General features: G+C 52.5%; 2 protein-coding genes across 2 annotated transcripts in view; both read left to right on the plus strand.

The window, feature by feature from the left end:
• The first annotated feature begins 7,930 nt into the window (after positions 1–7,930).
• Positions 7,931–12,751, plus strand: PRR14 (proline rich 14). Its single transcript, XM_007950242.1, has 11 exons — positions 7,931–7,953; positions 8,068–8,236; positions 9,096–9,217; positions 9,290–9,479; positions 9,758–9,801; positions 9,993–10,102; positions 11,080–11,668; positions 11,770–11,839; positions 11,926–12,017; positions 12,305–12,376; positions 12,463–12,751. Exons 1-11 carry the CDS (start codon positions 7,931–7,933, stop codon positions 12,749–12,751), a joined length of 1,770 nt encoding a protein of 589 aa, XP_007948433.1.
• Positions 12,752–13,579: 828 nt separating this feature from the next.
• The window catches only part of FBRS (fibrosin), a 12,125-nt gene continuing 10,501 nt past the window's right edge, over positions 13,580–15,203 (plus strand). Inside the window, exons 1-2 of the mRNA XM_007950243.2 lie at positions 13,580–13,755; positions 14,367–14,394. Coding sequence (XP_007948434.2) covers positions 13,580–13,755; positions 14,367–14,394 — 204 coding nt within the window. The remainder of the gene's footprint in view (positions 13,756–14,366; positions 14,395–15,203) is intronic.

The raw sequence follows: 15,203 nt of genomic DNA on the forward strand, positions 1-15,203 counted from the left end.
TGCCTGAACCCGAAGGCAATGAAAACCCTCACGACTGAACCAATAAACATCATGATAAATGGACCAAAAAAAAAAAAAAAATGAAGCTATTAATGACTTTATTTCACTTGGGTTAACAGTCAATGTCCATGGAAGCAACAGTCAAGAAATCAAACAATGTATTGCACTGGGCAAATCTGCTGCAAAAGTTCAAAAGCAAAGCTGTCACTTTCATGACTAAGGTGCATCTCACCAAGGCGAGGTCTTTTCAACTACCTTTTGTGTATGTAAACACCGGGCCATGAAAAAGGCGGGCAGAAGAATTGGTGCATTTGAATTGCGGTATTCGGGAAGAAATTTGAATATGCTGTGGCCCGTCGGAAAATGAACAAGCCAGTCTTAGAAGACATTCAATCAGAATGTCCTTCGAAGCAAGGCTGGTGAGACTTCAGTTTGCTTACTTTGGACACATACATCATCAGGAAAGACAGCTAGAAAAGGACATTGTATTTGGACAGCAAAAAGGAGGGAAATCTTCAATCAGATGGATTCATAACAATGGACTCAAACATACCAACTATCCTAAAGATAGCAAAGGACTGGACAATGTGTCATTCTGTTGTACATAAGGTCGCCATGAATCAGAGCTGACTTGATGGCACCATCTATGAATTTATTTCAGCAGAGTAGATGGGACATTCAAAATATTTGTTCTGTATAATTCCACTTACACAAAGTTTCTGGAACAGGCAAATGTATGTTGTTGTTGTTGTTGTTGTTTGCCGTCGAGTCGGCCCCAACTCATAGCAACCCCTCCTTGGGTTTCCGAGGCAGTATCACTACGGAAGTAGGATTGCCCAACCTTCCTTCCGAGGAGTGGCTGGTAGGTTTGAACCGCCAGCCTTCTGGTGAGCAGTCAAGTGCCTTAGGCACTATGCTACCAGAGCTCCTAATGTATAGAGACCAAAATTTATTAGTGGTTTTGTTGTTGTTGTTATTAGTGGTTACTAGGGTGGAAAGGAAAAGCAAAGGGGGTGGGAGGGTCATTCTTTTAAAAGCATTGAATATCTACTAATGGTGATGGAAAATTGGGCAATGCATGTAGGTGATGGGTGCACATGACAAACTAAAAATAGGAAAGAAAAATCTATTATTCACAATATCCAAAAGATGAAAACAACCTAAGTGTCCATCAAGAGGTGAATGGAGAAATGAAATGTGGCATCCATGGAATATTGTTATGTTAACAGTACTCAGCTGATACATGCTATGACATGGACAAAGCTTGAAAACATCATGTTGAAGGAAGATCAATCAGATATAGAAGGACAGTAACACATCACCCCACACATAGGCAAATGCATAGAGACCCGTTTATTAATGATGATGGGGTGTGGCAGGGAGAAGTGAGGAGGGAGACTGAGTTTGTGTTAAAGGTGATGAAAAACCCTGGAAACGAATGGTGGTGATGGTTGCACAACGTGGCAAATATAATAAATGCTGCTGAATTGTACACACACAAAAGACGATTGAAATGGCAAATGCATTGTTATATGTATTTCACCACAGTAAAATAGTTTCCCAAAAGTAGTGCATTCACTGATAGTGACCGAATTATGGACAGCCTCCTGAATTTTCCCCTCTGGACATTTGTACATGCTGTGACAACTCACTGCATAGTCTTCCCTTTCAACCCTCTTTCCTCAAATTCTTGGATTATTCATCACTTTCTTGGGGGCACCTTCCCTGACTCTGCTTGTACTCTCCTTTGGGTATATAAGTTGACCTTAGCACTTATCACACCGTTACGCTCTGGGCTATTATTTCTCTCTGTAATGACAAAGATCTCGCTGTCTTGTTCATCATTGTATCTTTTGTGTCTGGAGTTGGTTAGAGTTCAACAGATAAAGGGACAGGTTAAGATTTCAGCCCCTCTTGGGGACCTCGCTGTCCCACGTCTAAGCCTGTTCTTTCTCTGATGGCCACAGTGATGGGAATCTGTTTCTCTGTGTGTCATAGACTTTCCTGACCCAGCAGCACCAACTCTAGCCCTGAGTACCTACCACTGTCTCTGCCTTCCCAGCCTGTATCACCACACAGTAGATACTTCTACCTCGTCTTATTTTCTGAGTGTTTTCCAGAGCCGTCTTCCACCTGAAACCACAGGATGCCAGAAACTACCGACACAACATGGCACTCGCCCAGCTTCATTTTCTCGACTTCAGGTGAGAAAGTTATCTTCATAGGCACCATATGGGTTCTTTTTTCTTTTTTTTTTTCTCAGAAGTAATAGCAGTGTTCAAACTGACTTTAAGTAGTATGTCTGCAAGGGAGATTTTATGCCTCTCTTGCAAATGGCCTACTGTTCGGTCCTCTGATACTGCTCTAACAGAAAATACCACAAATGGGTGACTTTAACAAACAGGAATTTATTCTTTTACAGTTTTGGAGGCTTTTGAACTTGGAAGTGCCAGCTCCAGGGACTGGGCGAAAGCCTCTCAACCTTGGGCTTCAGCTCCGCCTCTTGTTCCAGACCCACTGAAGCTTCATCCATGTCATAGCATGTATCAGCTGAGTACTGTTAACATAACAATATTCCATGGATGCCACATTTCATTTCTCCATTCATCTCTTGATGGACACTTAGGTGTCTCTTCACTCAGACAGCTTCTGGCTGCTAAGGCTGACAAGCCCAAGGTTGGCAAATAAAATGGCACGGTCCCAATATTATCAAACAGCATGGCAGTCTAAGTCCAGAGACAGTCTAAGACTGGCAGAAAACATGGCAGGCTGCTGGATGAATACTCAGCTATGTGCAGGGTCCAAGCGTGCCAAAAAGCTACAGACCACTCCCAAAGCTCCTCCTTATATACTGGAAACAGACTCCATCCCTAAAGCATATACTCAGCTGGTCACAACAGATTCCACCATGGAGCTGATTATCAGTCTCATCACAGGGAATAACTACATCCAGCTGCCCAGCCACTCAGACCCAGGCCCAGCCAAGTTGATGCATAACCTTAACTACCACACCTACTCTCTTTACAGTAGTGACTTTGAAAATTCAGATATTGTATTTAACACTGGAAATATTAGTATTTTTGTTGTTGATAGCATGAGTCTAGGTCCAATCAGAACCAACATATTAATTTGAACAAGAAAAGTTTAATATAAAGAATTACCAACTATAACAAGGAATTAAAGAAATAAAAGATTAGATAGTGAAAGAGAAGGCAATAGAATATAGAGAGTGCTCTGGTAGCATAGTGCCTCAGGCACTTGACTGCTAACCAGAAGGCTGGCGTTTCAAACCCACCAGCCACTCCTTGGAAGGAAGGTTGGGCAATCTACTTCCATAGTGATAATGCCTGGGAAACCTAAGGAGGGGTTGCTATGAGTCGGGTCTGACTCGACGGCACATAACAACAACAGCTTATAAGAAGACATCTCCTTGGAGGCACTCCACTATAAAATCTTCTGAGACGTTTGCCAGGGGAAGCTGCTGGGCTTTGGGTCCTGCTGGCCACTGTGTACTTCAGGAGCTGGGCACTGGAGAAGCTGCCTGAGCTGGAGAAGCTGCCTGAGCTGCAGAAGCTGGGAGTTGGGGAACCCCCTTGCACTGTAATACGGGCCACTGGAAACAGGAAGCAAAATTCTTTCTTACTGCAATGTCTCCCCAAACATCCACGGACAAAACTTCATGTGATGTCAGCTGAAAACCCCCTGCCATCTAGTCGATTCCAACTCATAGCAGTGACCCCCGTTGGGTTTCCAAGGCAGTACGTTTTTATGGAAGTAGATTGCCCCACCTTCCTTCTGCGGAGTAGCTGCTGGGTTGGAACCACCAACCTTTGGGTTATCAGTCAAATGCCTTAACACTGCATCACCAGAACTCCTTATGGTGTCAGGTAGCAAAGAAAAAATAATTTAAAGTGCCCAAATCCATTTTCACAGAGCAGGCAAAAAGGATAAATTTGGAGTTGGCACGTTGCAGTGCAGTGAATTACTTAATACAACCCATCTAAACATTCAGCAGAGTAAACGGGGCCACCAAATGACTGGGTAGGACTACGCAAATGTGAGGTGCTTGTGGCCACCAAGGGATTAATTAGCTCTTGTTCCTGTTGTTAGGTGCTGTTGAGTTGATTCCGACTCAGCAAACCGACACACAACAGAACAAAACACTGCCCGGTCCTGGGCCAGCCTCACAATCCCTGCTACACTTGAGCCCATTATTGCAGCCACTGTGTCGGTCCATCTTGTTGAGGGTCTTCCCCTCTTTCTCTAACCCTCCACTTTACCAAGCCATGATATCCTTCTCCAGGGACTGGTCCCTTCTGACGAAGTCTGGCCATTCTCACCTCTAAGGAGCATTCCGGCTGCAAGTGCAGCCACATCCCACCTCAACTTACGCAGCTGATCTGGGCCTCAGGCAAGAGGCTGCTACTGAATGGTACCGAGCAGAGCAGCTGGCTTCAGGACCAGAAAGGGGATGACGGGTGTTCCGAGAAGAGGAAGAGGCAGCTATTATATTCTTTTCACCTGGAGCCAGAGACTTAAATTATTTATCAAGCACATGCAGAGGTGTCTTTTTGCTTTATCTTCATCTTCCAAAACCATTTTTAGCTAGTCATGACAGGGTTTATTGTTCCCCTTTTACAAATGAGACCACTGAGGCCAAGAATAGTTAAGCAGATGAGAGACCCAGCATCTAGAGAGGCCCAGAGGTTCTGCAGAAAGATATACTGACGTGCTCTACTAGCCAATTTCCAGCCACATAACCTGTCCCACTGGAGGTGAGTGAGCACCACTGGATAAGCACACACTGGCCACAACCTGGAGTGCCTACACAGGTGGTGGATAGGTAAACCAAAAAAACCCTAACGTACTGCCATCGAGTTGATCCCTACTCATAGAAACCCCTATTGGATTCCCAAGGGGGTAAATCTTTACAGAAGTTGACTGTCCCATCTTCCTTCCACAGAGAGACTGGTAGGTTTGAACTGCCAATCTTCTGTTTAGCAGTCAAATGCCTTAGGCATTGTACCACCAGAGGTCCTTGGTGGATAGAGCAAAAAAAAAAAAGTAAAAACCAAACTCGCTGCCTCCAAAGTCAAAAGTCAAATCCGACTCATAGTGATTCCTCCTTGGATTTCCTAGGAGGTATCTCTATGGAAGTAGAGTGGTTGGCCAGTCTTTCCTCTGAGGAGTGGCTGGAGGGTCTGAACCGCCAGCCTTCTGGTTAGCAGTCAAATGCCTTAGTCACTACACCACAAGAATTGCCTGGTGGATACACAGAGGTTGTTAAAATATTGGCCACCAAAAAGGGCAGAGGTGAGAGTGTGATGATATGGGGGCTCACGGTTGCTAGTCTGAACTAAAACCTGAGTCTGCCTTAGACTGCAATTTGATGAACTCCAGTGCCCCAAATTAGGGCCATAGGGCTGGGCTTCCCACTACCAGATTCTCAGTCCCAGACTCTCTCTTTAGGCTACCTCATTCCTCTTTGAGGAGTGACTTCTTGAAGAGACTTGGAGAATTAAATCAGACCTCCTCTGCCCTTCAAGGCTTTTCCTGAGAAGCACCTGTATGTTTCAGCAGGAAAGTGAGCGCCTACAGATGGGCTCTCAACTCATCAAGGCTGAGAAAGCGATCCAAATACCCACAGCTGGATGTTATTACCATCATCTCTAACGCACATCATCTCTAAGCCCCTGATAGGGGCTGGGAGCACACCTCTATCTGGAAGAGCTGCTGCCTACTCCCACCGGAAGTCCATCACCTATTTCCAGAGGACCCAGCCGGCCTGGTGTTACAAAGTCCAGGGAGAGCTTCTACCTGGATATGGCCTGGGGACAGAGTTGAGGAATCTTGTGTGTCCAAGCTAGCTCTCACTGACTCTGTTCTCTCCATATCACACTTTCTGTTTCATTGGTTTCATCACTCAGTCCTCTAGAAAATTATGCTGAGCTAGGTGAGTGCCTCAGCACACCTGAACTTGGCCTCAGGATTCCAGACTTCAAGTTCTCTTGTTCTATCAGAAAATAAGGGCCCATTTTGGTGAGGGAATCCTGGGAAAGAAGAACTAGCGGAGGCACGGGCTTTGGTTAAACGGGTGAGGGTGCCCTCACGGAGCAAGAAGTCAGTATGTGCCCACTTCCTCCCAACAGCCAGGCTCCTAGTAAAAACTCTATGATGCAACCCACTTTCCTCTCCAAGCAGCGAGATCCCATCCCTTATCCCCACCTCTCTGGACAATTTGCATCCGCCATTAGGCAAGCCCCTAAGGGAACGGCGCCTAGGAGCCGGGAAAATACGGAGGGAAGAAGGCCCGAGCCCACGGAGGTGGTTATTTGTCTCCTGCGTGACGCCCTCTGCGCGGGCCGCAGACACCACCACTCCTCTGGGAAGAAGTATCAACCGCTCAGGTGAAGTGAAGTTTACTTCTCCCAGCTTCCTCCCCAACTACGGCTCACCCCAGTCCCTCCAGCACATCTACTGTGAGCAGCGAGGCTGGAGAACGCACTAGCTCTAGCTCCTGGCCAAGGCTGCTCGAACCTTAAGGCCCCCGCCTCCTTTTCCCAAACACTGACGGTGCGACGTGGGAAGCCCGTTTTGACTCTGCAGGACCGAAGACAGCTGGGAAACCCCGAAAGGTACGGGAAGCGGCCTCAAATAGGGCCTCTCTAGCAAATTGGAAGGTTCACATATCGTTAGCACTCAGTTCACGTTTATTGGCCTAAAGTGAGAGAACCGGAAGATGCCCTTAAAAAACGTGGCGGCAGTCAAGCTTCACCCGGGTTCCCTAAATGTCTCAGGAAACCTGAAGTAGCCTTCGCCCACTGACTGGCCTACAAAAGATGACGCCATCCCGTCCACCTCGGTTCATCGAGGACTACGCTACCTGCCCTCAACTATGATGGCGACTCTGCCCAATTTGGCTTCTTGCCCCTAGGGATGATGGCCTCGAAGGCGGCTTCACTTCGTTTCTCACCACCCCGGAAGACGGGGACCAGCGATTGGGCGGTCCCCAAAGGCTCCGAGAAGAAGGCCCTCGGCGGTTGGGCAGGAGTAGGTAAGGCTGGTTTTAAAGGAGCCGGAGGTGCGAGCCGTCGAAGACCCGGGATCCGCCAGAGGCGGCGGTGAGCGGCGCGCGGGGGAGGGCACGGAGCGGCTGGAGAGAGGGCGGGAGGAGCGGAGTGGGGGAGAGGAAACATATGAACCTTCTGTTCCTGCGGTGGGGGAGGCGCTGGGCGGGATCCAGGGAGGGCAGGGGGAGGGTGCCTGTGGGCGGGACTCCCCGATTGGAGTGAAGGGCTATCTGCTTGACAGTGGATCTCTCGGGATCGAGACCGAGATCCGTGATGCTCAAGCTCGGGCTGCCCTTGTCTGAGTGGAGCTTCGCGGAGCCGGAGCTCACAGGGGGAGGAGGATCCTCGCGCGGCGTCTGATTGGCGGAACCGCGCTGTAGGATTCTTTCCGCGGGGATCCAGTCTAGGGGTTCTGGGGAGGGGGGTCGTCGGTGTGTGGGAATATTGCTTCAGAGGCCTCGGTTACTCGCTCTGAGTGGAGGAGGATCGCAGAGTGATCCGGCGGAAGCGGAGCCTCCCAGGACCGGGATCCCAGCGGATCCCGGGGGATTTCAGGGCGGAATCTTCAGGGACAAAGGCCCCGGGAGGCTTGGGCCGTGGGGAGAACTGGGGCCGCCGCCATCCAGGTTCTCGCGGCAGGTGCCAGGCAGGGTGCCAGTGATCCGGTGATCGCCGCGGCCTGCTGGGGGCGCCCATCCACGCCCTAGGGCTCCGGCCCGTGAGCTGCTGGGCGCCGCGGGCCATGAAGGGCGGAGCCCCGGGGGAGGGGCTGGCCCTTACTCCCCGCTCCCCCGCTCCCCCCCTACCCCAGGCCGCAGCCTGGTATCCCTCAGGGACCCCCCGGAGCCACCGCTTCCCCCATGGACTTGCCCGGGGACTCCAGGTGAGAGCGCACCCTGCCCGCCTGTCTTGATCCGGGAGCCTGGCGGCAGTGCTGGGAAACCACAGAGCCTGCGACCGACTCAGGCAACCGCCCTCTGCTTCCCTCACCCTCCAGCCCGTCTGGCCCGCCGCGTCTGTGCCGCCAGCCACTAGCGCGAGCATTATGGGCAGCTGGGAGCCCAAAGCGGCCGAGGCTGCAGCTCCAGGGGGCTCCTTCGCCCCTGGAAAAAGCCTCCCGACGGGTCCTTGCCGTGGTGCTGGAAGATGTCATGGCTGCCCACATGGTGAGCCCCCTGGACTGAGAGATACCTCACCACACACACACACACACACACACACACACACACACACAGGCACACACACAGACATACTCCTCAGTACCAAAGTCAGATGAGACCCTTAGTGAGGATGACATGGGTCCAAACATGGCATTCCCATGCCTCCGTGTTAGAGTCCTGCTTGGTTCCCACTTATTCCAGCCTGGAACTGGGTAGGATTTTCAGTGTCTATTCCTCACCAACAAACCTGTTGGGCTGAAACCAGACTCCTCCTCCTCCTTGAGTCTGAGAAACCTTTCCACTTTCTTCTCAGGCAAACCTCTAAGGGAGTCCCTGGGAAATAGGCTGAGGCTATTGGTTCTACTGATAAGAATAACTGTTGTTGCTGTTGTTGTTATATGCCATCGAGTTGGCCCTGACTCATAGTGACCCCTCCTTGGGTTTCCGAGGCAGTATCACTACGAAAGTAGGATTGCCCAACCTTGCTTCCGAGGAGGGGCTGGTGGGTTTGAATCACCAGCCTTCTGGTTAACCGTCAAGTGCCTTAGGCACTATGCTACCAGAGCTCCTGATAAGAATAACTAGGGCATAAAATATGGCAAAGACTCACCCAAGGTCACTTTTCATTTCTCCAAACAGCCTGGGTGAGAAAATTACCTAGGTCATAAACTTGTGCAGTTCGGAATGTTCTAATACCTATCTGGCCCCTAACTCAGTCTAAGGCGCTTCTTCTTTGGAGATACTGAGTGCATTCTAGTCCCAATCTCTGTTACCTTTGTGGCTGAGAGCACTGTTAGGCACAGGGGACCCTGCCCAGGCCAACCGTCTTCCATCACCCTGCTCTTGACACCTCCTCCTCTTGTAGGCTCCTCTGGTGCCCCAAGAGGAAGCGTCCATCCCTCTGCACCACAGCAACCATTGGGATTCCGTCCACAGCCAACCACCTGCCTCAGCATCCCAACAGTCTGTGTGGTCCCCACAGCCCAGGTGAGCATGGCAGGATGGAGGGTAAGCTGGGGACACAGGTGGGCCCCTCTAATCTTCCTGTTCCCCGTTTAGGTCTCCCAATCCTCTGCACTTGTGCCGAGAGCCCTTGAGCCGTGTCCACCGGCCCCCTTCAACGCTGAGGCGACGACCAAGGACAAGCCCTGGCCCAGAGGAGTCCTCTTCACAGGAGGTGGACCGGGTCCCCCAGCCCACCCTGGTGGTGATGCTGGAAGACATTGCTGGTCCCAGGCCCCCAGCTGAGGTACTAGAACTTAGGGTGAGGCTAGCAGAGGGTCAGCTAGGGCGGGCGTTCCAGGAGGAGAGAAGATAGCGAGAGAGCCTTGAGTCTAGGGTGGCTTTGGTCAGGACACTTTAGATGGTAGACACTGCCTGAGCAAAGATGTGTCAAATAGTCTTTGATGTGAACCCAGGCAGGCAGCTGGAGACTGAGAGTATGGGGCAAAGAGCTAAATGAGGCCCGGGGGGCAGGTCACAGGCAGCTTCCCCACCTCCTCACATACATGCCCTATTTATATCCAGGGTTTTGTCCACGAGACCTCCAACTTCATCGTTCCAGCACGAAGGTAAGAGGGCGAGGGACGCGATCCTCAATAGCTAATACCTCTGAGAGCCAGAGCTGGGACCTTCAGGGTTTACTTCGCCAGTCTTTGTAGCACTTTCTAAAGCCTTAAGGGACAAGGGGAGGTTCTGGCTCAGGTGGGAACTGGTCTCGGAAGCTCCCCTAGCCTTCACCTTCTTTGCCTCTTCACTGCAGAGCCGAGCCCATGACAGTGGTTCACCAGCCACTGCCTGTGCCCAGGGACCTGGAACCCCCATTCCAGTCACCTGCCCTGCCTGTAGGCCATTCAGAGAGCCCACCACCAGGTAAGGACTTAGGCAGATGGATGAGATTGGCATGCGGAAAAATCCTGGTAGAGCTTGGAAGTGTCAGGTACAGAGGTAGGGGTGGGGCTCAGCCGCCTTGCAAGGCAGAGCTTGGTATGTGAAAGTGGGTTTTAGATTCTCTGGGGGCAAAATGTGGTGTTTGAGGGTGGGATTTAGACCTCCTAAGGGTGAAGACTAGTGTGTTAAAGTGAATTTAGACACCTCTAAGATCATTGGTGGGAGCTCTGGTGGCGTAGTGCCTAAGGCATTTGACTGCTAACCAGAAGGCTGGTGTCTCAAATCCACCAGCCACTCCTCGGAACGAAGGTTGGGCAATCTGCTTCCGTAGTGATACCACCTTGAAAACCCAAGGAGGGGTTGCTGTGAGTCAGGTCCGACTGGATGGTAGTGAGTTTTCAGTTAAGAGCATTGGTGGTTCCGCAGTAGAGTTCTCCCCTTCTGTGCGGAAGACCCAGTTCGATGCTCAGCCATTGTACCTTATGCCCAGCCACCCCCTGTCTGTCAGTGGAGGTGTGTGTCTGTCGGTGGACGCTGAATGGTTTCAGTGGAGCTTGCAGACCAAGGTGGACCAGGAAGAAAGACCTGTGATCTGCTTCCAAAATCAGCCAGTGAAAACTCTATGGGATACAACGGTCCAATCTGCAGCCGATTGCGGGGAGGGCACGGGACTGGGCGGCATTTCACCCCCTTGTGCGTGGAGTTGCCATGGGTCAGGAGTGGATGCTATGGCACTAACCACCCCGACAAGGGCAGAGACTGGCACATGAGGATGAGATTGAGATTTCAGGGCCCTGAGGTTCAACTCTGAAATGAGGGGCTTAGTTGGCAGGAGTGGGCCTAGTCCTCTGTGAGCAAAGCTTAGTGGAGGGGGAACAGGACGGTGCTGAGGCTGTTGACATGGGGCTTAGACATCTGTAGCTGGGGAGAGCCCACCTATGACTGTCTCCTTTCCTCAGCCCCAGATCCTGACCTGGAGTCCCCATCAACCCCACCGACGTCCAGCCTTTTACGTCCCCGTCTCAGTCCCTGGGGCTTGGCCCCCCTCTTCCGTTCCGTCCGCTCCAAGCTGGAGAGCTTTGCCGACATCTTCCTCACACCCAACAAAGCCCCGCAGCCCCCACCCCCGGCACCTCCCATGAAGCTAGAGTTGAAGATTGCCATCTCAGAAGCTGAGCAGTCCAGGGCACCTGAGGGTGTCACAACCGTCAGTCCCCGGCCGCCTATCCGCCAGTGGCGGGCTCAGGACCACGGTCCCTCATCGTTGCTCCCTAAGCCCTCTCTGGGCCGAAGCCACTCCTGCCCTGATCTAGGGCCCCCTGGCCCAGGTGCCCGCACCTGGCTCCCCATCCCAGCCCATCTAAGCCGTCCTCGTCCCCGGCGCCATACCGTGGGTGGTGGAGAGATGGCCCGAGCCCCACCACCACCTCGGCCCTGTCTCCGGAAAGAGGTGTTTCCTCTCGGAGGAGTGGGAGCCTCCCCTCCCCTCACCACATCTTGTTCGTCCACTGCGTCCACGTCCTCCTACTCTGAGCCTGCAGACCCCAGGTAGCGCCCTCAGTAATTGCACCTTCACGCCCTGGCCATGGCCTTGGATGGGTCTGTTGCTGTGAATGTTGTTTGCCCCTGAACCTTGACCTTCTCTGCAGGCTGGGCTCACCCCAGAGGAAGGAGCCAAGGGCCCCAGAGGACCAGGTCCTTTCAGACCCTGAGACCAAGGTAGGAGTGGAGTACAGGTGATGGTGAGGTGCCAAGTGGAGGCCTGAGCCCATGCCACTTTCTCACCCTCTGCTCCCTCTGTGCAGAGCATGGGGAAGGTTTCTCGATTTAGAATACGCAGGACACCAGCCCGGCCTCAACACAACCTTACGCCCATGGGGCTGCCTCGACCAGTCAGGTGAGAGGCTCACTCACTGCCCATGTCAGTGCCTTGGCCAAATGTGTGGGCTTGGATTCCTGCAGGGTGACTTTGTCAGGGATCCTAGACCAGCCTGGAGTATTCCATTTGGAAGGATAGAGTTTGAGCCTGGAACAACCTGACTTTGGTAGCACTGCTGGACCCTGACTTGTCTGAGAAGCTGGAGTATATATTACCAGGCCTTGCCCACTCCTGCTGGGCAGCTATGACAGCTGCAGACCCACTTTGCCCCAGGTTTCTTAGTGGCCTCTGCCCTTTGCCTCCAGGTTGAACAAGAAGGAGTTCAGCTTGGAAGAAATTTACACCAACAAGAATTACCAATCACCCACAACCAGGAGGTGAGAAACTGAGGGCTGATGGGTGGTAGAGGGAAGGCTGAAACCAGGAGACACGGTGGTGACCAGCACCCCTCCCGGCCCGGCAGGACCTTTGAGACCATCTTTGAGGAACCCCGGGAACGCAATGGAACTCTGATCTTCACCAGCTCAAGGAAGCTCCGGAGGGCTGTAGAATTTCGGGACAGCAGCCTTCCTCGCTCCCGACGGCCCTGCAGAGGGGTACGTGCTGCAGCAGGCAGGACCCTTACTCCCAACCTGGCCCCTAACCCAGACGTGGGACCGCTGCTGCAGCAACGGCTGGAGGAGCTAGATGCGTTGCTCCTGGAAGAGAAGGAGGAGGAGGAAATGGATGGGGAGCAGCCCCACTGGACCTAGGAGTGTCATCTGTCCGTCCATCCATCCATCTTGGAGTGGGGGGAGCCACCTGAGGCAGTTGTTATTAATTTTTTTTCTCTATATTTCTAGTAAAGTTTTCAATATGTTTCTGACTCTCTTGTATATCTTTGGCTGAGATTGAGAGTGATTGGCAGTTATTGGCTGTTTCCACTTTTGCCCCCAGAGGACTTGGAAATGGGGGCAATGCAAGCTAATAGTAATGGGAGCTGGGCACAGAGAAAGGGGGGTGAGACATGATCTTTGGGGAGTCTGTCTCCATGTAAGAATTTTGTGTGGAAGAGCCCTTCTGAATCTGGTCCAGATGACCCTGTGACCTGTACAGACCCTGGGCAGGGCCAGGTTCTCCCAGTTCTCATACATCATGGAGACTGAAAGGCCGAGTGGACCAAGGCCTTGGTCAAATGGCAGTCAATTCAGTTCCTCCTGACATGCAGACCAGGAGCTGCTGCTGGATTCAGGAACTAAGAATAATTAGCTGTAATTAAGCATCTACAACAGACGGTCACCCTGTGAGTGGGAATAAGAAGTCATTTTACACATGCGAGAGCAAGCTAGGTGAGTTACAATGCGTTGTTCGTATTAAAAATGGTAGCCCAGGCAATTAGGCCAGAACTTTGCATATTTTATAACTTAGAGGCAAAATAGAGTGGCTAAATGCAGACCCTGGAGGCTTCTTGAGTCTAAAAACTTGCTAAGAAACAATCTGTTTGTCAAGTTTTCTTTCTCCGTAAAATGGGGCCAGTAGCAGTGCCTACTTAACAGAATAACTACAAAATGAGTTAACACATGAGAAGGTGTCTAGCACAAATGCGAAGTGCCGTTCTACAGTTATTAGAGCGTGGAGACTGCAAGCCAGACATCTCTCAAGTGAACCGAGCGATAACGGACCGCGGCTTTCTGCCACTGCGCCAGTCTCCCGCAAAGCACGCGGTGCGCTCCAGCCCTATCGCTCCGCGGAGCGATCCAGCTGAGCTGCCAACTGGGTGATGCTAACAACACGCGCGTGCGCGAGACGCAAGCAGCCAGCGGGCTAAACCAAGTGGCAGAAAGGAAGAGATGACTTCACTAGCTGCTCGGACAGCACCTTCCGCGGCCGCGCGCCGCCCAGCGGCCAACCGCTACTTAAAATTCACGCACTATATCCCAACTCCTCCCGTCTCAACGCCGTCAAAAGACCGACCAATCAGTGACGAACAGGAAGAGGCGGGTCCTCTGGAGGACCTCCCCAAGTACCTACTTCTAACCAGTTGAGTGACAAGTTCTGCGGGGCGGGGTCTATCTGCTGTATACCAATCCGAGATTTGAGGGTGGTTACATATCGCCCACTTCCCCGATCTTAACTCAGCCCTTCGTTTTGACGTAAACTCCTCGGCCTATCAACGACTAAGACTGGAGGAGGGGGTGGGCAGAAAGGGGCGGGGGCAGTGTGGGAGGAGGCAGAGAGAGGAAGGAGGCGTAGGCTGAGGAGGAAGGGGGAGGTGGGGCAGGGAAGCCCTGGTGGAGAAGAGGCCCAAGACTCCAAAGGAGACAACAGGAGGGTGTGCTGGAGCTCCCGTGCTGCCTAACGGCCGTCTCGGAACCCTTAACACACAAGTCAGACAGAGACGGAAGAAAGGAAAAGACTTTTATGTCGGCAGACGGCGAAGCTTTACCCGTCACCGTTGCCTCACATCCGGGGCTTTGGAGGGCTGGCCCCGCGGCCCCGCCCCCCCTCGCGCCTTTCATGGCGACCGAAGGCGGAGGCTGGAGGAGCTGGGCCCGGAGGATGCCCCTTTAAATCTCCTTAAAGGGGTGGCCGCTGAACTCGGCAGACGCCAACGCCAGCCTTAAAGGGGAAGCCGCTGAACAGACGCTGACAAATTGAGAACTGTGTTGTTGGGAGAATTAGGGCGAGTGGCGTTTCTAACCTCCTTTTACCTTCCTCGCAAAAAGTCCTTTAAACTTAGTTTAAAGGGGAAGTGGTCGCTTGTGGACTACTGGGAACTAACTCCCCAGTCCTTAAAGGGGCGGCCTACTGTTAGGCGGACCCTGAACTCATTAAAGGGGTGGCCTCTTTTGGCCGGAGGACTTGAGACACTTTTAAAGGGGAGGTCTGCGTTTCGGGGCGAGCTTTCGGCCCCTTTTAAAGGGGTGGCCCTTCCTCTTCCTCGGGGAGACTTGCCTCGACCCCTAGCAGGGGGCGGCCACCGCACTTGGCCGGCTAGACACCGTCGGGTCGTCTTAAAGGGGCCGGGGGGCTGGACTACTAGAGGCCTCGCCTTAAAGGGACGACCGCCCCGTTTTAGCCGCCGCGGCCCCACCGGCCCCACGGGGGGGGCCCTTCGGGCTTGTTGGCCCGGGGGCGGCGCCGGCTCTCCGGGCCTTGGCCTTGGGGCAAGCTCGGGGCCAGCAGATCCTGCTCTAAAGGGGAAGCCGTGGCCCTCTCGTCCCT

This window comes from Orycteropus afer, unplaced genomic scaffold (assembly GCF_000298275.1).
Source record: "Orycteropus afer afer isolate SDZICR_OR568_19922 unplaced genomic scaffold, OryAfe1.0 scaffold00266, whole genome shotgun sequence".
Taxonomy (NCBI): domain Eukaryota; kingdom Metazoa; phylum Chordata; class Mammalia; order Tubulidentata; family Orycteropodidae; genus Orycteropus; species Orycteropus afer.

What these genes read in the sequence shown, in the direction of transcription:
- PRR14 (XM_007950242.1), top strand. Translation starts at nt 7,931, where the DNA reads ATGGACTTGCCCGGGGACTCCAG. An exon ending in ATGTCATGGCTGCCCACATG is followed by an intron (nt 8,237 to 9,095) that starts GTGAGCCCCCTG and finishes CTCCTCTTGTAG; the next exon opens with GCTCCTCTGGTGCCCCAAGA. An exon ending in CAATCACCCACAACCAGGAG is followed by an intron (nt 12,377 to 12,462) that starts GTGAGAAACTGA and finishes CCGGCCCGGCAG; the next exon opens with GACCTTTGAGACCATCTTTG.